Genomic DNA, 20297 nt, shown 5'->3' on the forward strand with positions numbered 1-20297 from the left:
TGGCAGTAAGCGCCATTTTAATGTATCGTGATGCAACGGAAGTGGACTAGAAGTGTAGAAAAATACTGTCAATACGACCGTTTACAAAAATGTGGAGAATTGTTTTCCGCGTCTTTTTTTCTCGATGTTTCATATGTTTTAAGTATATGACGAATCAAACATTTAGGGGGTAATTTTATATTTGTTATCTTTTTATTTATTTAATTGTATATTTCATGATTATGTATTCTTCCAATCGAAATTCAGACCAAGGAATTCTGCATAGCAACACGTGATTGCAGAAACGTCATCATGCCTTGATGTTGTTGTGAAACTCAAATACTAAATCGTTGTGAAATTCAAATAATAACAATAATATAATAATAATAATAATAATAATACATTTCATTTCTAAGCGCCTTTCAAAACTCTCAAGGTCATTTTACAGTCACAGGATGTTTTTTTTCTGAGGGTGAGCAGCGGCAGCCACACGCGACAGCATTCACTCAACCCGGAAGTCACTCAAATAAATAGCAAGATAGCTAGCTAGTGAATAGATAGCTAATAGCTAGCTAACAGATAGCTATGAGCTATTAGCTAGCAAATAGATAGCTACTACATGTATTTAATATGATTTACCTATATGTATATTTTTTTTATTTTCACAACACAACTGAATGTGCTTTAATCCTATTTTATTGCAGGTTTCTGTGGTGTCTCCAATAAAATAATATAAAATAAAAATAAATAAAATAAAAACCCCTCATGTGGACGGACGGCGCTGACTGTTTAGTAGCGCAAAAATCTTTTTAGTGCGTCGAGGAGCCCGAAATAGCCAGCGTGTCATTCAGGTGAGGTCATCGCGCTGCGCTCAGACATGCTGAATGCCAAGGTTAGCGCTGTAATCCCTGCCCTCATTCATGACGGATTAGACCCTGACAGGAGTGGGCGGTGGCAAAAAAAAATAAATACCCCAGGGGTTCTGATGGAGAACCGTCGGTCATCGTGACGGTGCAGCGGGGGGAGATTACAGGCCTAGCAATTACGCTCAATCCCGGGATTAATCTGCATGGCATACATAAAAAAAAGTCATTACATGAAGAGATTAAGACTGGTCGCAAAGGATGATCGCTAACCTGTATCAGGGCCCGTCAAGACGACATCTCATACTTCTTGATTTGCCATTCATGACAGACGCCTGAATTCTGCAGCCATCTGCCAAACTATTTATTGAGAGGAAATGCAAATTAAAGTGATACATTAGTAAAACATAGTTTTCTTGATTAGAATACCACAGCTCTTGAGTTCTAAGCACGGACAGCTGTAAGCAATAAAACATTGTCTTTTCCATTAGCTGATGAATTTGTAATCTGGCTAATGAGCTCTTCCTGTGAAGGAGTTTCAAGTCGTAAATTGCTTCTGTAATAAAGGAGTTTCCCAAATCCTAAATTCTATCCAAGGCCAGATCTCCGAGATGAAGATGACAGTCAGTTGACCTCAGATTGACCCCGGGTTGTCTGTGCTTCAATTGTGAGTCACACATGTTGACTAAGCATATAACAGCATAATTTTTTTAAATATGATAACTTCTTATTCTTCATCACCTACTAAGTAAAAGATTCATTAAAAACGACTGAAGAAATCTTTTTTTCAAGTGTACTGATTCCGCAGCTCAGATGTTAAACACACCCGCACTAGCTACACTGTGAGCTAACTAGCTAGATATAGCTAGCTACATAGCTAGCTAGCTAGCCAGATAGCTAATAGATAGCAAATAAATAGCAAGGATGATCATCACCCACCGAAGAAAATAGTGAGAACAAAAAATAAGACAGGAAATAGAGCATAATTGAAAGGAAATTTGATTTTCAAAATAAAAAAATAAATAAAAATAAAACAGGCAAAAATAAGTCATTTTTTTTGTCCGCTGTCTCAAAAGTTAGCGTGCTCCGTGGCAGCCTGTCGATGTTCTGTCCATCAAGGCCCAGAAAGACATACTGAAAGACAGAAAGGACATTTGCGTCAACGCAATTCATATTAGTATGCCTGCTAAACTGCATTCGCCAACTCATCTAAAGCGCTAATGCTTATGTGGATCGGTCGCGGCTTGGAATTGAAGTGGATTTACGTGGGATAGGAGATGTAAGACAATTTCTTTTCGTCAATGGATGTTTCAGCTTCGTGTTTGCTTTTAACATTTAGCTTGTAGCAGACGTGCACATTTTTTCGTATGACGTCCCTGATCCACTGGCGAAAAGGACACTTTGATCCTCACCTTTTTCATCTAGAATTGCTTCATGCAACAAAGAGGTTGCAGAAAGTGTTTAAGATTGAAGACTTGTGTTGTGTCACATTATTTATCTATTAGCTATCTAGCTGGCTATCTATTTATTAGCTATGTATCTAGCTAGCTATTATTATTATTATTATTATTATTATAATAATAATAATAATAATAATAATAATAATAATACATTTCATTTCAAAGCGCCTTTCAAAACTCTCAAGGTCACTTTACAGTCACGGGATTCGTTTTTCTGTGGGTGAGCAGCGGCAGCCACACGCGCCAGCGTTCACTCAACCCGGAATAACTCAAAAGATAGAAAGCTAGCAAGCTAGCTAGCTAATAGATAGCTAATAGATAGCTAATATGTTTCCTGCTCAAATAGCCAGACAGCTAGCCATAAAGCTATTCAGTTTTTTGTTGTTGTTTTGACTTCAAGATGGCGCCGGGAGAATGGCTGTCTTTACAGCAGCTCCTGTATTCTGTTTTTGACTATCGTCAGCGATGATACAAACCTCTTATTTTGTTGCCACGGTTACTCTGTGTCATCGCCGAGCAACCTGCCGCTCTCCAGGTCGGTGGACAACGACGTTCCAGAAGAGGAAGTGGAACCGCGACGTTGAAACTGGCGTGACTGGACGCCGTAGAAGAAACAGAAAGCCTGGCAAGAGATGAAAAATATGGCGTGAAACAAAAACGGTTTCCTAAGCGGCGCCTCGCCTGGCTCACCTCTTCGATGTCGGCGTTGCGGCGTGCCTTATAGATAAACTCGCCGATGGCCACGAAGACGGAAAGGACCAAGCCGGCGGCGAGGACGATGAAGATGCCGCCGATGTTCTCCACGCCCAAAGCGTTAGCTTCCTTGTTATCCTCCTCCGGGCAACCGTTCCCTCGCCACCATTTCTCCTTCATCATGTGAAGCTTGCCTTCCTCTTGCAGTTGAAGGATGGCGATGGTCACCTTGTCTCGGTATGGAGAACCTGCCGGAAATGAACCAAAAACAAAAAGAATCATCATCATAATCATCATAATCCATTTTGAGTGCACAAATGGCTCCCAAGCACTATTATTGTTATTATGATTACTACCCGGCTGGCTATCTAGCTCGCTAACTAGCCAGCTATCTAGCTAGCTACCTAGCTATTACGTTGTCATAAGTTTTACCAATCATGGCTTCCCGAAGACCTTTTAGGCGGGTCGATGTTTTTCAGCATTTTTGGTTATGACATTCATCAAGTAGGATATTGTGTTGAGCGGCACAAATCTGCCAGCACAGTTTTTGATTGGATGGAATGTCGGTGCCATTTGACTGTCATGGCCGGGACAGCTCTGGGGTCGATTGTGCTTTTTTTTTTTTTGCACCTGTGATGGGCAACGTTTTCACATTCCTGTTTGTTCAGCGGAAAGGTTGGTGCTGTTGGAGAATTGTGGAACCGTCGCAGCTTGGAATTGAAGCGGATTTACAGTAAGTACGTGGGATAGGAGATGTGAGACAAATCTCTTTTCGACAACGGATGATACAGCTCCGTCCGTGTTTGCTTTCCACATTTAGCTTGTAGCAGACGTGCACATTCCACCATGACCTCCCTGTGAATCCATTGGCGAAAAGAACGCTTTGACCCTCTCCTCTCTCATCTCGAACTGCTTCATATAGTTTGAGTACAGAAAGTGCTTAAGGTCGATTGACAGTGTCTTTTTGTTGTCATATTATTATGTTATTTATTTTTTTTTTTTTTGGTTGTTTTGACTTCAAGATGTCGCCGCGAGAGTGGTTGCCTTTACAGCAGCTCCTGTATTTTGTTTTTCTACTTCTTTCTTTCCTTTTCCTTTTTTCATCACTTTGCTGCTGTGAAATGTAAAATTTTCCACTGCAAGACTAATCAAGGCTAATTCAATCCAATCCCAATCAAATTTCCCGTTTGAATTGTTCCCTCACCGATAGGCGTTCCAACTCCGTATCCCTTGGAGTCGATGAGTCCTCCGATTTGCGTTAGGTTGCAGTTCCTCTGGCTGATGTACTCGATGCTGGTGGACTCCATCAACATGGCGTAATCGGTGGTAAGGACGCGCGTGATGCCTTCCCGGTTATTCTTAACCAGCGCCGTGTTCTTCCTGCTGCTCATGAAGGCCCACATTTTCTCATAGGTGGAAATTTTGGATTTCTGCGGCACAGATAATCATAATAATACTAATACATTTCATTTATAAGTGCCTTTCAAAACTCTCAAGGTCACTTTACAGTCACAGGATACGCTTTTCTTTGGGTGAGCAGCGGCAGCCACACGCGCCAGGCTTCACTCACCCCGGAAGTTACTCAAATAGATAGAAAGCCAGCTAGCTAGCTAATAGATAGAGAATAGCTAGCCAGCTAGAAAGCTAGCTACCTATATAGCTAATAGATATACAGAGATATCTTGCTTGCCAGCTAGAAACCTAGCTAGCTAGCCAGATAGATAGCTGTTTGCTATCTATTAGCTATCTAGCTGGCTACCTAGCTAGATAGCTATTTGCTCTCTATTACCTATCTAGCTGGCTGGCTGGCTATCTATCAGCTATCTAGCTCACTATCCAGCTAGCTTTCTATCTATTGCTTTCGGGTTGAGTGAACGCTGGCGCGTGTGGCTGCCGCTGCTCACCCACAGAAAAACGGATCCTGTGACTGTAAAGTGACCTTGATAGTTTTGTAAGGAGCTTAGAAATGAAATGTACTATTATTATTATTACTATTATTATTAGCTAGAAAGCTAGCTAGCTATATAGCTAATAGATATATAGATAGATAGCTAGAAAGCTAGTTAGTCAGCCAGCTAGATAGAGAGCTAGCCAGCTATATAGCAAGCAGATAATAAATATCAAATAGATAGCAAATAGCTAGCTAGCTTTTAGTCCTTTTCATCCAAACGTCAAGTAGACTCTTGGAAATCCAGATGAAAACGAGGACTTGATTCCTTCGAGGCTATGCTAGCAACTGTCATTCAGAAACGGTGCTCGAGACTCTTGAGTGGACTTCAACATAAACAAACGCGCTACATGTGTGTGTGTGTGTGATGAGACAAAATGGGGAAAGCTAAATGAATGAAGAAGCTAAATGCTAATAGCTAACAAAGGTCAGCTAAAATGAAACAAACCTTGAAGAAGGTCATGGTGGAGCCGTCCCTCACGGCACCGTACTCGATCCTGGTCTGTTTGGCCAGATCGTCGGCTGAGTCGATGGGCGCGTCCATGCGTTCTACGGTCAGGAAAGCGGCTAGGTTGGCCGTGTAGGAGGAGATGATGATCAGGGTGAAGAACCACCAGATGCCGCCGACGATGCGGGTGGATAAAGCCTTGGGCATCAATTCGGATCCTGAAACCATTAAAAAAAAAAAACAGTTAATTCCTAAGTTATATGGGTCTGGAGTTATCTGAGCTTGAAATGGGGGCAGATGTCCAAAATACAATGCAATCCATACATATTGATTTATATAGTGCTTTAATAACAGCTGAAGCTGTAACAAAGTGCTAATATGGAACAAAAGGCAAATGCTGCCTCCTTGTGGAAAAGAAAAACATTGCCAGAGGTCTGACCAGCGCTTTCTCGGCACCCAAGTATGAAAAAACAAAACCCGAACAAATTTGGGAATCGCGCTCAGGTCACTCTTTTCAATTCGTTGAATGGCAGCGAATGAGTTAAACACAGCTAATGCTAGCTTAAATTCGATTAGACGTAAATGCTAATGACTATGCTGAAAAGGACGCTTTGATCCTCTCCTCTTTCATCTAAAACTGCTTCATGTCACAAAGAAAGTACAGCAAGTGCTGAAGAATGAATGGCTCTCTGTGTCTTTGTGTTGTCATATTTATTTTTGTTTTAACTTTAGCTAGCTAGCTATGTAGCTGGCTATTTTTTAGCTATATGGCTATCTAGCTAGTTAGCTAAATGTCTAGCTGGCTATCCATTAGCTATCTGTTAGCTAGCTGGCTAGCTTTCTATCTATTTGAGTTACTTCCGGGTTGAAAGAACGCTGGCGCGTGTGACTGCCGCTGCTCAACCGCAGAAAAAATATCGTGTGAGTGTAAAGTGTCCTTGAGAGTTTTAAAAAGCGCTTTTAAATTAAATGAATTATTATTATTATTATTATTATTTTTTTTTTACGACTATTTCAAACTTGACCGCTATTCATCGAAAGCTAATTTCGACGAACCAAAAGGCGACAAACCGCAACAAACGGTAAATGCTAATACCGTACCCTGAAGTCTAGTAACGCTATGCTAAATGCTAACACAAACCCCAATGCTACTAAACTTCATTTAATGCTACCAACAAAAATCAACGTAACTTGCTACTAACCTGACAACATACCCAAAACACCGCTAATGCTAACACGAATGCTAGTTAGCCACTTTGGCTCTTTTTTCCCCTATCACAAATAAAAATCAACGTAATTTGTTACTAACCTGCGAACATACCCAAAACATCGCTACCGCTAACCCGAATGCTAGTTAGCCACTTTTGCTCTTTAATCACCTTGCCGCATGAGCGCTCCGACGCCAAACCAGAAGCTGTTGAGCAAGGTGAAATTGTTCTGGATCAACGTGGACGACGGGTTGCACGGATGCGGATTGTACCACTCGTAGGGCGTAAACCTGACGGGACAAGCACAAAAGCGGTTAGCGTTAGCGCGGGACCAGCTAAGGTAAGCCATTATTACCTGGCGATGACAAAAAGAACGCAGCTAACGCCGGTGCAAGCTAGCAGGACGTACATCCAGATGTCGGGCGATAGCGGGTTGAGGAATGAGAAGACGCCCGGATTGGTACCGTTGGGCTTGCGGTACAGGATGCTAATGCCTAGCGTCATGAATGGTTTGGAGAAGTCGATGACCTTCTCGCGCACGTACGTGATGGTTAGCGGCGCCACCGCTAGGTCGGCTACCTACAAGGGTGAGCTGGGCTCAAATATCTTTTCTTATCGTATTTATTACGTTAAGAAAAATCTTACGTGGTCAATTAGCTCTCGAACCATCCCGTTCCACTCGCCCTTGTCGTTCTGGGCTCCGTATTTGCCGTCGGCGACCAGTCGGACTTCGTACGTGAAGCCCAGGATGTTGGAGAGCTCTTTGAGGAGGTCTAGGCAGTAACCCTCAAAACGGTCGTTCCCGGTTAGGTCCTTATCGGGCTTTTTGTACATCACGTACGGGTTTTCCTGATAAAAAAAAAAAGCTAACTTGTCACGTTTTGCTCTCTCCTCTACGGCGCTGCCGACCCTCACCAAAATGGTGGTGACGATTAGCGTCCTGTTAGCCAGCGAGTCGGTGACGTTGTTGCTGTTCGATGTTGACTTTTCGATCAGGTTCATCCCTTTGATGGAGTTCCAAGTGGCGATCTGTAGGGAATAAAAAAAAAATCAGTCATTTTGATTTGAACCAATCGTGATGGCTCCTGTCGATGATGTCATTGCGTGAAAATGGCTACAAGTCGATCTGCCCACGAAGTGGCCGATTCTATCTACGTTTCCTTAACTCATTCATTGCAAGTGACAAATTTAGTCCGGAATTAAAAATATGATCGCCATTCACAAATTTGTTCAAGTTTTGTTTTTTCCTATTTGGGTGCCGATAAAGTGCTGGTCAGACCTCCGGCAATGTTGTTTTCTTTTCCACAAGGGGGCAGCATTTACCCTTTTTTCCATGTTAGCGCTTTGTGACAGCTTCAGCTAAAGCGCTATATAAACCAATATGTATGGATTGCATTGTATTTTGTACATCCGCCCTAATTTCAAGCTCATATAACTACAGACCCATATAATTTAGGAATTAACTATTTTTTTTCTGATGAAAAAAACGGAGTCTAAGGTTTCTTACGCTGACTTGAATGTTTATGTCGTCCTAAAACTCAATATTCTGTGGGTCCTGGAATTCGAGTGACAATGACAAAAACCCTGGCACTGGAGTGTACACATTTTTGCACATTGTCTGGCAGTGAATGAGTTAAAACACTATCTCGCTATCTATTTAGCGATCCATTAGCTAGCTAGCTATCCCTTAGCTAGCTATCTAGCTAGCTATCTAGCTATCTATTAACTAGCTATTAGCTTGCTATCTATTAGCTGGCTATTTTAGCTATCTAGCTAGCTATCTATTTGCTGTCTATTAGCTATTTAACTAACTAGCTGGCTATCTATCTATCTATCTATCTATTACCTATCTATCTCACTATCTATCTATTAGCTAGATGTCTCTAGCTAGCTAGCTATTAACTCGCTATTACCTTGCTAGCTTTCTATCGGTTTGAGTTATTCCGGGATGAGTGAACGGTGGCGCATGTTGCTGCCGCTACTCACCCACAGGAAAAAAGTGACTGTAAAGTGACCTTGAGAGTTTTGAAAGGTGCTTCGAAATGAAATGTATGATGATGATGATGATGATGAAACATGTTTTTATTTTACTTTGTGTATTAGCCCGAGTCGTGTTTATTTTTATCGTGCTGATGTGAATAACTAGCGAGACGCTAAGAAAACGCACAACAATGGCAGTACACCAACCTTGATCCACCTTTTGGTGAGGCGATTTACACCCTCCACGACACCCTGGGAGGACAAGGGGGATGTGTGAGTTAGCGTTACGACGCTAACGAGGTGCAACTGGTCGTGGAAGATGGTGGACTCGCTCACCCTGCCGCTGCCGTCTTCTTTCAGGCTGATGATGTCCAAGTCAAACTCTCGTCTCAGGCCGTCGCTCTTGTTGAGGACAATGTGGCCCGTCAGGCCATCCCACTGCGCCTTGGACGTGAAACACAAAAGTGGTTTATTATTATTATTATTATTATTATCAAAATTATTATTAGCATTTTTAACACATGTAGAAAAGTTAAAATAGTCCCTTTATTGGATGAGTAACTTAGTCAGAAAGCTATCTAGCGAGCTAGCTAGAATAGAAATAGGTAAGTCGTAAGCTAGCTAAATAGGTAGCCAGCTAAATAGGTAAGTAGCCAGCTAGCTAAATAGGTAAGTAGCTATCTAGCTAAATACGCAGCTAAAACGGTAAGTCGCTATCGAGCTAAATATATAGGAAGCTAAATAGGTAAGTCAATAGCTAGCTAAATAGGTAAGATGCTAGCTAGCTAGCTAGCTAAATACGTATGAAGCTAAAAAGGTAAGTCACGAGCTAGCTACATTTTGTTTTTTTGTCTTTTTTTTAACTTTATGTTACTTCCGGGTTGAGTCAACGTTGGCGCGTGTGGCTGCCGCTGCTCACCCGCAGAAAAATATCCTGTGACTTTAAAGTGTCCTTGAGAGTTTTGAAAGGCGCTTATAAATGAAATGTATTATTATTATAAATAGGTAAGTCGCTAGCTAGCTAGCTAAATAGGTAAGTCGCTAGATAGCTAAATAGATACCAAGCTAAATAGGTAAGTCACAAGCTAGCTAAATAGGGAGGTAGCCAGCTAGCTAAATAGGTAAGTCACTAGCTAGCTAAATAGGTAGCTAGCTGAATAGGTAAGTATCTAAATAGGCAGGTAGTTAGCTAGCTAAAAATCTCATTCGCTTGCTCGCTAAATACGTAGCTAGCTAAATATGTAAGCGACTAGCTAGCTATATAATAATAATAATAAATAATAATACATTTCATTTCATTTATAAGCGCCTTTCAAATCTCTCAAGGACACTTTACAGTAACGTAATTTGTTTGTACGGGTGAGCAGCGGCAAAGTATATTGGTCAGTCACTAGCAAGCTAAATAGGTCGCTAGATGAATAGGCAAGTAGATAGCTAGCTATATTGGTACCTCACTAGTTAGCTAAATAGGTAAGTCGCTTGCTAGCTAAATAAGTAGCTAGCTAAATAGGTGAGAAGCTAGCTACAATATCCAGCTATTTAGCTACCAAATAGGTAGCTAGCGTGCAATATCATCAGTTAGCCTGCCAAATAGATAGTGTGTTATTTACCTAGTAGTTGACTTGCTAAATTAGTTAGTTTTTAGCTAGTCGGGCAGCCAATTTGTTGTTTTTACATGTCTAGCTAGCTAAAGGTTGTCAGAGTGAGTGCAAATATCTTCTCCCGAGTTCCGTACCTCCTTAAAGAGGTTCATGTATCGAGGTCCGAAGCGCCAGGGCTTGTGTCTGTGACACTGCAGAGAGCCGACGGTCATCTGTGTAGCGCGCTGAGACGCTACGGACACCAGGAACACGGCGTCATACATCAGAGCTGCGTCAGTCTGCGGCGAGTGGTGACAAATATTTCGTGGTGAAATCCACCTTTGCAACAACATCAAGTAGAGTGTGTTGAGGTTTTGTGTATTTGTTTACAGTCATGACGCCGTCCATGAGTCCGCCATCTTGTTTGGGCCCCTGTAGCCTCTCCATGGCCCACTTGTCCAAGATGGAGGCCACCTGTGGGTCGTCGATATTGAGCAGCCTAAAGCCCGTCATGTTGACTCCGCTGTAACGGTAAGGCTCCAGGTCCAAAGCAAACAAGTCCTATGACCAAACAGGAAGTAGCATTAGCATCACATAGCTATCTATTAACTAGCTATTAGCTATCTGGCTGTCTGTCTAGCTCGCTATCTATTATCTACATACATGTATCTAGCTGGATAGCTATCGCGCTAGCTATCTATTAACTAGCCATTAGCTATCCAGCTGGTTGTCTGTCTAGCTCGCTATCTATTAGCTATCTAGCTGGATAGCTATCTCGCTGGCTATTTAGCAAGATAGCTATCGCACTACATAGCAAGATAGCTAGCGCACTAGCTATCTATTAACTAGCTATTATTATAAAGCTAGATAGCTATCTATCTATCTATCTATTAGCTTGTGAGCTAGCTTTCTATCTATTTGAGTTATTCCAGGTTGAGTGAGCGCTGGCGCGTATGGCTGCCGCTGCTCACCCACAGAAAAACTGATCCTGTGACTGTAAAGTGACCTTGAGAGTTTTGAAAGGCGCTTAGAAATGAAATTTGTTATTATTATTACTTAGCTTCGTGGCATGTCCGGTATTTTTTAGCTAGTTAGTTACTATAATTGGGTAGCTCAATGGTTATTTAGCTAACCCGCTATCTTTTAAATCCATTCTCCGTGCTGTGACTCACCAAAGTCGTGAAGAAGAAGTGGTAGTACTCGGTCATCATTCCCATGGACGAAAGCTGTAATATCCCCCCCAAAAAAAATTATTATCGGTAGCGTTCTTGAGTGGAATTTGTAATAGAGTACTACAGGATACTTGTTTGAGTAGTTCCGAGGCCATGCTGTAGGAACAGTCGAAGAGGATGAAGAACTCTTTGTCCTTCTTGAGCTCTTTGAGCAGAGGCCTGGCGTCCTGGTTGCCGGGCGTCAGCTGGCGGATTTTCATCTTCAGGTTCAATTTGGAGGGAGCTTTAATCAACTCCTGCATGCGCATCAGACCTAAAGAACAAAAAAAAAAAATAGCATAGATAGCTAGTTAGCAAATAGATATCAAATAGATACGTCGCAAGGTAGCCAGCTAGATAGATAATAATAAATAAAGAATAAAGATAGCCAGCTAGATAGCGAGATTACCTAGCTAATAGATAACTAATAGATAGATAGCTAATAGATATCATATAGAGAGCAAATAGATAGATAGCTCGATAGCCAGCTAGATAGCGAGATTAGCTAGCTAATATATAACTAACAGCTAGCTAGATAGATAGCTAGTAGATATCATATAGATAGGTAGTTAGCAAATAAATATTAAATGATATGTAGCAAGCATGCGCTAGCGTTCACTCAACCCGAAGTAACTCAAATAGATAGCTAGCTAGCTGGCTGATAGATAACTAATAGATAGCTATCTAGTTGGATAGCTAATATATAGCATATAGATAGCAAATAGATAGATAGCTAGATACCCAGCTAGATAGCGAGATTAGCTAGCTAATAGTTAACTAATAGCTAGCTAGCTAGATAGCATATAGATAGCAAATACATAGCTACTTAAGTAGCCAGCTAGATAGCTAGTTAGCAAATAGATATGCAGCAAGGTAGACAGCTAGATAGATAGCTATATAGCCAGCTAATAGATAACTAATATATAGCTAGCTAGATAGATAGCTAATAGATAGCATAAAAATACAAAATAGATAGGTAGTTAGCAAATAGATATCAAATAGACATGTAGCAAGGTAGCCAGCTAGATAGAGAGCTAGATAGTCAGCTAGATAGCAAGATTAGCTAGCTAATAAATAACTAATAGATAGGCAGCTAGAGAGCTACCCAGCTAGCTAATAGATAGCCAGCTAGATAGCCAACCAGATAGCCAGATAGCAAGCTCAATAGCTAGTTAGCTCAAGTGCATCAAGCAACATGATGTCAACAAACCAGAAAGGACCTATTGTCTCAATGGGACATCATATTATACATTTTGAGTTAGCTGTGTTGCTAGCGTCAAATGCTACGACGTACCGGTACTGTCCTGGTAGACGACGGTGAGCTTCTTCCACTTGAAGAAAGTAACCACGTCCAGAACGGCCCTGGCAACCGCTCTGTACTCTGGGTACAGGTTGATGAAAAAGGTGTCCCGGTTGTCCACCGACGGGTGTTTCCATCTCGTCTGGATGTGCGGAACTTCCAGAGCGTTGCAGATGGACTGAACGGCGCTGACGGATGAACTGTGGGACGGACCAAACACGGCCACTACGCCCAGGGACAGTTGGTCGCACACTGGACAAAGGGACGTGTTAGCTGGACAGCTAGTAGTTATGAGTCGTTCGCGAACGAGCCGGTTCTTAGAGCCGGATCTCTGAAGTGAACGAAGAGAGCCGGTTTCCTAACAAGGAGCCGGAAATGGGAGCCGATTTTTGCTCAAAATCAAATCTAGCTATCTAGCTAGCTGTCTAGCTATCTAGCTCTCTATTTGTTATCTAGCTCGTGAGCTATCTATCTATCTAGCTATTAGCTATTTATTAGCTTGTGAGCTGGCTTTCTATCTAGTATTTGAGTTATTTTAAGTTGATTGAACGCTGGCGCGTGTGGCTGCCACTGCTCACTCACAGAAAAACTTATCCTGTGATTGTAAAGTGACCTTGAGAGTTTTGAAGCTTATAAATTAAACGTATATTATTATTATTATTATTAAAGAAAAAACAATGGCAAAAAAATTGTGAGTTCAATGTTCCTCACCCATCATAAATCACCATCCGAGCCTTCTGCAGGACCCTCGATGCCTTCTGAAACTTAACTTATACAGTAGTGTACATGTAAATATTATACTGTATATACTGTAAGTTCATAGTAGACTGTTTACTTTATTGCATTAAAAAGTTTTGTACTGTACTATAAAAACTTACTGTGCTTATTTATGCCTGACCTGTATTGTGTTCCATTAAACTTAGCCTTATAAATATTTTTTTGTACTCATACACATGTAAAATTACCAATATATGTAGTGTTCAATACATCACGGTTTTTCGTCTATCACGAGTGGTCCCGGTCGGCATTTCCGCGATAAACGAGGGATTACTGTAGATAGTTAGTAAGCTAAATACTGTAGTGAGCGGTCTCTTGTAAGTTAAATATAATACTAAGTATTTAGTTAAATAGTTTATTTGTCAGTCAGTCCGTACTGTATTAGTGAATATATTATTTTTCGACTTCTGTGGTGACTGAAAGTAACAAAAATCAAACAAATGTAACAATCAAGCAATACAAAATGGAGTCGTTACCTCTGCGCGAGGCTTCAAATCCGTCCTTGGGGTTGATGCGTTGAATGTCGTAGGTGAGCGTGATGTTAGGCATCAGTGTTTTGTTCCTGTTGATGTTGTTGACGGCAAACTTGAATGCCAACTCGTCCAAACTGACCAACTCACGATCGCGAGTCTCCAGGATGCCGCCTAGGTATCGCGAAAGAGAAGATTCGAACTTGAACAAAAATGAACTACAATAACAATAATAATATTAATAATTTAAAAACTATAAGAAATGTGTGTATTCAATAAAGCAGTCGAAGCACAATAAGACAATAAGACGTCAAACGACGTGTTCATTGGGTTTTCTCAAAAACACAATTAGATATTTTAAATGAAAACAATAAAATTCCCTTCGTTTTGAGAAAAACGGGATGCACTTGAAGTATACTACTTACTAGACTGCAACAGTTCCATAAAAATAAAATGTTTCGATACTAATTTCTCTATATTTAGTGATTAATTTTAATAAGTAATGAAAGCCGTCAAACGCAAGTGGGTGTGGAGCTCACCAATCCGCAAAACCTGAGCCTCGATAAACCACGTGTGGAACACCAGAACCGGAACCACAACAACCAGCAGGTCCATCATGTCCACGTAGACGGTACCGTGCAGTCAGCATCTGGAACTCTCTCCGGGATCTCCTTCCTCTCCCCAGAGGATGATGACGAAGATGCAGGTCACCTCCGTCACCTTCACCATGTCAATTTAAAAACAACTAACGAAGCCGCGCAAATATAGTCCTAAATGTCTGTCAGTCCGATTCCAGTCCCAACATTAATCCGAACAAAGTCTTGAAAAGTCCATAAATTGGCAGAGAGTCAACACAGGCTCACACAGCGGTATCGCTGAGAAACTTTAGCGGAACACAAGGCGAGCTATACATCCGCAAAGCTCCTTCAAAATAAAACATCACGAATGATTGGTATTCCCATATTTAAATCACACGGGACATTTTAACAGTACACACTTTGGTCGAATATGACAAGAATGGCACTAACGAATGACAATATTTTAGCTTTTTGTATTAAAAATGAACATAATTCACAAATAAAACATTTGAGTGGCTTCTCAACACCAAACAGACACATTTCGGACCTTAAATGATCAATTAAAATCAATATATCATCAAATTATTACACGACATTTGTCTTTTCACCGAGGATAGCAAGTGCTAAGGTAATATCCCGTGATCGCAATTTGTGCGGTTTGCCTGCTAGTGGATGTTTGGGATTAAGCAAATGCGCTAGAATAAATCTTCAGGTTACATGCCAGATGTCAGATTATCTTTTTATAAACACAACTGGATCACTCTCACACATACCGTTACAGAGCAATGGGGAAAAATGCAGATGTCTCTAAAATCTATGATTTTAGATATCATGTTAGCATAGCTGTCAACCAGCCGCATTTTGCCGTATTCTGTACGATTTTTGCAGATTTTTTAGATGTGTACGCATACAAGAAAGTTTGTAATAGAAACGCCAAAATGGTTAAATATAATTTGGAGATATTTTCGATTCCGTTTTCATTAAATAGTAGCAGTCATCTTAATAACAAATTTCGCTATTTATAAAAAGCCAAGAGGACCACCAAGAAAATAAGTCCGTGCGGAAAGTCTCAAGAAGGAACTAAAGTTTTGAGAAGATAAATTCCGATCAAGTGGAATTGTATTTTGAAATCAGCTAAACATTTTACCATGTTTTTTTCCCCGCCGTAATATCATTAATATTTTTAATAAACATTATATATCGTAAGAACACAAATTCCAATTCTTTCTTTTCACAATTTGTCCACGTCAAAAAAGCCACAATGTTCTACAACAAACATACTTGATTATTGCTAAATACGTTGTCAATTGTTAAAAGTATTCATGTTTACATGTGTAATTTTGTTTATAAAATTGCGCAATGAAATATTACACACGTTTTTTTCCCAGTAAGTAAAAATGGAGCCGTTAGTCAGGTCAGTGTCTCGCAGGCTGACAGGTATGTATCGAACAATACGTGTATTCATATAAATATGTCAATTTTTTTTGAAATCTGAATTACTTTTTAAAAATAAATGAAAACCCCAATGAATTCATAAAATAGCTTTAAAATGGCTAACTCGGTTTTAATAAATCATAAACGCGAAAACTGCCCAATGAAAATTATGTTTTTAAACTTGTATTAAGGTTTAAAATAAAAATATAATCATCTCTACCGTATACCGACACAAAAAAATACATGTCAAGATATGGCGAGAATACAATGGACTTGCACACAAAAAGAAAAGTGTAAATGTATAAAGTTTATTGCAGTTACCGTCATACAAAGGATAATACTCCACGTGCCGTGTAGCAAAAAGTACAAAGATGAGACGAAAGGGGACACACGTGATTGTGCCTCACAATCCCCCAAAGTTCAACTGCATCACAAATATTTGTACAAAATAAACTAAAAATCAAATCAAATAACCCCTTACAAGCAAAAGCGGCTCATTGTTAGCGACTGTCGTGCCATTTTGTGGTGGAGTGCAAACGACAAGCAGTGAAACAGCGACGCCCGGTGGAAAGGAGGTGACACTGCACGGATTGACTTGAAAGTCAATCAAAACCGAGTTGAGGTTTGGGGGTGGGCGTGGCCTCAAATGACGTGTTACGTTTTAGTTTATATTGAACACAAGTGGGAGGGATTTAAGTAACAAAATGTGGCTAGGCTAACGCGCAAGTGTCTAAATTAGCATGGTGGCTTGGATTTTGGTAGCTTTGCTACATGTTTTTTTGGGGGCGTATTTTTAACTTTGATTTTGGCGGGTGTCATGTTTTTCTGTCAAATTGTTGCTTCGTGACGCTCGAAAAATTCTAGTTCAACAAAACTTGAGCTGAATATTCCGATTGGTTCGGTGCGGTTGGGTTTTTATTACGGCAGGTATCAACTTGATCTCTTTTTATTGGTGATTTTTTTTTTTTTTTTAGAAGCGTGTCACCGTGCTTTCATTCCTTTGGCTTTGGCTCAAAAAGAATCAAGATGGAAAGTTTTTGATAACAAAATACTGCTGCGCGATTGCTTTTATTTGGTTAGCCTGTGTGTTAGCCTGATATTTTACATCGGAATTGGCTACATTTCTCGAGAAATTACTGATTTGGATCATACGTCACCAACATGATGCTGTCACTACTTTTATTTTGTAAAGTTGGTTCCTTCCTGTTGGTGTCGGCTGTGAACAGCAGTTTTTTTGTTCACAAAGCAGTTTCATTTGGATATTCGGCGGCTGTTTCAGCAGCCATTATCTCTAAATTTCCACTTTTATTTTTATTCCAAAACATATCAATCAGTTTAATATCAGCAAATTGATTTCAACTGAACGTCCCGCGGCGCGTAAAGGTGCGCTAACATCTTGCAACGGACGCTTGTAAAAACGAGTGCTGAAAAAGGCAATTTTTTTGTTTTTTTTTAAGAAACATGGTATGAAAAGTGAGCATTCGAGGTCTTATAAATACAAACATCCTGACCACTCACTGCAAGGGAAAAGTGAATAGAACAAAATATGGCAGAAAAATAGAGTCGTTTTGTTTTTTTTTTTGTAAAAATTCGATTTTAGGGCCCTAAAAATATGTTTATTTTGTTGTATGAAAACACTAGCAGAATTTTTGCTGATACCCTGGGAGTTCTGAATTTGGATCGTAGCTACTTTGTATTGCTGGTTTAAGTGTTAAAAAAACACACTTTTGCTATTTTTTACTGCGTGGAAAAAAATCGATCGGGTTCTTGCTGGGAAATGGTGGATTTTGGAGCTGACCTTCAAAATAAAGTTCTTACCTGGAGTATTGGGAATTGGAAAAATAATTAAGTGAAATTTCTTGACAGGAATATGTCCAACGTAAACCCACGAGAACACGTGATTCTGATTCAAATTGTATGAGCGGCAAACGGAACCTATTTTTCTCCATTTTGGGAAGGCGGCCATTTTGTTTGATATTGTGTTAATAATAATAATCCATTTCATTTTTAAGCGCCTTTCAAAACTCTCAAGGTCACTTTACAGTCACAGGATCAGTTTTTTCTGTGGGTGAGCAGCGGCAGCCACACGCGCCAGTGTTCACTCAACCCGGAAGTAACTCAAATAGATAGAAAGCTAGCTAGCCAGCCAATCGATAGCCAACAGATACCCAGCTAGATTGCGAGCTAGCCAGCTAGATAACCATATACCTAATAGTCAGCTAGATAGCCGGCCAGGGAACTAGATAGCAAAAAGATAGCAAATAGCTAGCTAGCGAGATAGCCGGATAATAATTCTAACAATAATAATAATAATAATAATACATTTCATTTGTGTTGCCTAAAAATTAAAAATGACAACGAAGCGGCTCAGGGCTCAACCGTTACGGGTCATCTGCCACACGCGCCAGCGTTCACTCAACCCGGAAGTAACACAAATAGATAGAAAGCTAGCGAACTACCTAACAGAAGATAGCTAATAATAATGCTGCCGCTGCTCACCCACAGAAAAACTTGTCTGTAAAGTGTATTATTATTATTATTATTATTAATTATTAATTATTATTATCTGTTTTCTGCATTTGGTCATGTGACGCTAGCAAGGAAATCCCTGAAGCGCCGTAATGTCATTTTTTCCGTCAACAGTGAGCGGCTGAACAAGACAAAATGGCCGCCGTCTGAATAGCAGGGAAAAACAAGTGTTTTTTTTGTTTTTTGCTCCGAACAATATTAATCAGAATATCGATTTATGGGGAACATATTGGAAGAAAATGATATAAATAACGGGGTCATCGGTGTTCCTCACAGAGGGGAAAAGATATCAATCGCACGCACGCATGGACGCGGAGGTACCTAATAAAAAGGCCGGCGCGTCCACTCAGTCGTGATCAGAAGACGTCGCTGTTGCAGCCGAAGTCGTCCCTGCGGACCCACACGGCGTCACGTTCGGGTCCCCGCTGCGCCGCGCACGCTTTCAGCACGCCGCAGATCTCCATGGCGTCCATCTTGGCGTCCAGTTCGGCGGTCTGCGTAGGCCGTACGGCGCCTCGCCGCGATTTGCAGTACTCGTCGTCGTCGCTCAAAATGTCCGTCTCCTTCACCTTGGGGTCGTCCTCGTACGGTTGTAAGTCGAACTGCTGCTCCAACCAAAGGTCAGAGGGCACCGTCGCGTCGCGGGTTGGCGCCGGCGGGGCGGCGGGTTGCGAGTCCGAGTCCCGCTGGTGGTTGTTATTGTTGAAAACCGGATCGGTGTCCAAGACCAGGTCTGTGTCGATGGTGAAGCGGTTTCGTAACAACTTCCTGCGAGCTAGCGAGCGAGGTGGAGCCGAAGCTGAATACAAGAAGAGAGAAAGGTTATGAAGATGTTTTATTTTGGGAAATTGGTTGGTTGTATTTTTACTTTGCTACTTCCTCTTTCTAATCCATTGCCAACAAATGCAGAGAATAACAGATTTATAATTTCCCTATTTTCATGTAAAATTGTTGCTTTATTTTGATATATTATGTTTTATTTTGGTAACTTGTTCGGTTGCATTTTGACTTTGCTACATCCTGTTTCCGATCTATTGCTAATGGATGGAAAGGAGTCAGTAGATTATGATTTTTTTTTGATAAATAACAGATTTTTATTTTTCTATTTTCATGTAAAAATGTTGCTTTATTTTGATAGATTCCTACTTCCTGTTTTTCATCCATTGCTGCCAACTTGAAACAGAAAGTTTTTTGTGTGTGTTTTTATTTTTTTTTATTTTTAATAATAATAATAATAATAAATTTCATTTATAAGCAGCTTTCAAAATTCTCAAGGTCACTTTACAGTCACGTTTTTCTGTGGGTGAGCAGCGGCAGCCACACGCGCCAGTGTTCATTCAACCCGGAAGTAACACAAATAGACAGAAAGCTATCTAGCTAACAAAAGATAGCTAATAATAATACTAATACATTGTATTTATAATCACCTTTTAAAACTCTCAAGGACATCGCTAATAGCTAGTTAGACAGATAGCTACATACACTAGCTAAGCAAATAGATACTAGCTATCTATTAGCTATCTAGCTAGGGAGACTATTTTATTTACTCGTATTTTGGTAGGCTTAACAGGCTTTTTAAGTACAGTAATGGATTTAAATTAGATTTTGAATGAGTGGCTTACACACTCCTTTTATTTTGAAAGTGTATTTTTTTGTTCTGTTGATAGGTTGAAAAAATAACTTCTCCATTTTAAATTTTTGGTGAACAAAGGACTTTTGATTTTGAGATTATCTGACCGGAGCAGCACAGTGGACAACTGGTTAGTACGCCTGCCTTGCAGTGCAGAGGTCCTCGGGTTCGATTCTGGCTCCCGGCTTCCCTGCGTGACGTTTGTATTA

General features: G+C 40.5%; 2 protein-coding genes across 6 annotated transcripts in view; both read right to left on the reverse strand.

Moving 5' to 3' along the window:
- Positions 1-658: 658 nt before the first annotated feature.
- grik1a (glutamate receptor, ionotropic, kainate 1a) lies at positions 659-14681 on the reverse strand. Of its 3 annotated transcripts, XR_016117785.1 has the most exons (19): positions 14457-14681; positions 13924-14091; positions 12665-12922; positions 11463-11644; positions 11332-11385; positions 10550-10720; positions 10315-10458; positions 8916-9023; positions 8787-8831; positions 7515-7628; positions 7245-7448; positions 6955-7178; positions 6771-6889; positions 5392-5609; positions 4200-4425; positions 2993-3243; positions 2779-2924; positions 1116-1976; positions 663-1044 (listed from the first exon to the last, which is right to left on the reverse strand). XR_016117785.1 is itself a non-coding variant. In XM_089016503.1 (18 exons), the coding sequence occupies exons 1-17, from the start codon at positions 14533-14535 to the stop codon at positions 2799-2801; spliced, it is 2691 nt and encodes an 896-aa protein (XP_088872629.1). In that variant the 3' UTR covers positions 659-1976; positions 2779-2798. The 3 variants fall into 3 exon arrangements, 2 of the variants coding, with proteins under 2 accessions (XP_088872629.1, XP_088872628.1); XM_089016503.1 differs by having other exon boundaries at positions 659-1976; positions 14457-14535; XM_089016502.1 differs by having other exon boundaries at positions 660-1976; positions 7009-7178.
- A 1535-nt stretch (positions 14682-16216) lies between these two features.
- LOC148886757 (rho guanine nucleotide exchange factor TIAM1-like) overlaps positions 16217-20297 on the reverse strand; it is a 46382-nt gene continuing 42301 nt past the window's right edge. For all 3 annotated transcript variants that reach the window (XM_089016500.1, XM_089016499.1, XM_089016498.1), the window contains one exon: positions 16217-19257. In XM_089016500.1, coding sequence (XP_088872626.1) covers positions 18815-19257 — 443 coding nt within the window. In that variant the 3' untranslated portion in view covers positions 16217-18814. The remainder of the gene's footprint in view (positions 19258-20297) is intronic.

This window comes from Hippocampus bargibanti, linkage group LG16 (assembly GCF_051943395.1).
Source record: "Hippocampus bargibanti isolate YZ-2025 linkage group LG16, ASM5194339v1, whole genome shotgun sequence".
Classification (NCBI taxonomy): Eukaryota; Metazoa; Chordata; class Actinopteri; order Syngnathiformes; family Syngnathidae; genus Hippocampus; species Hippocampus bargibanti.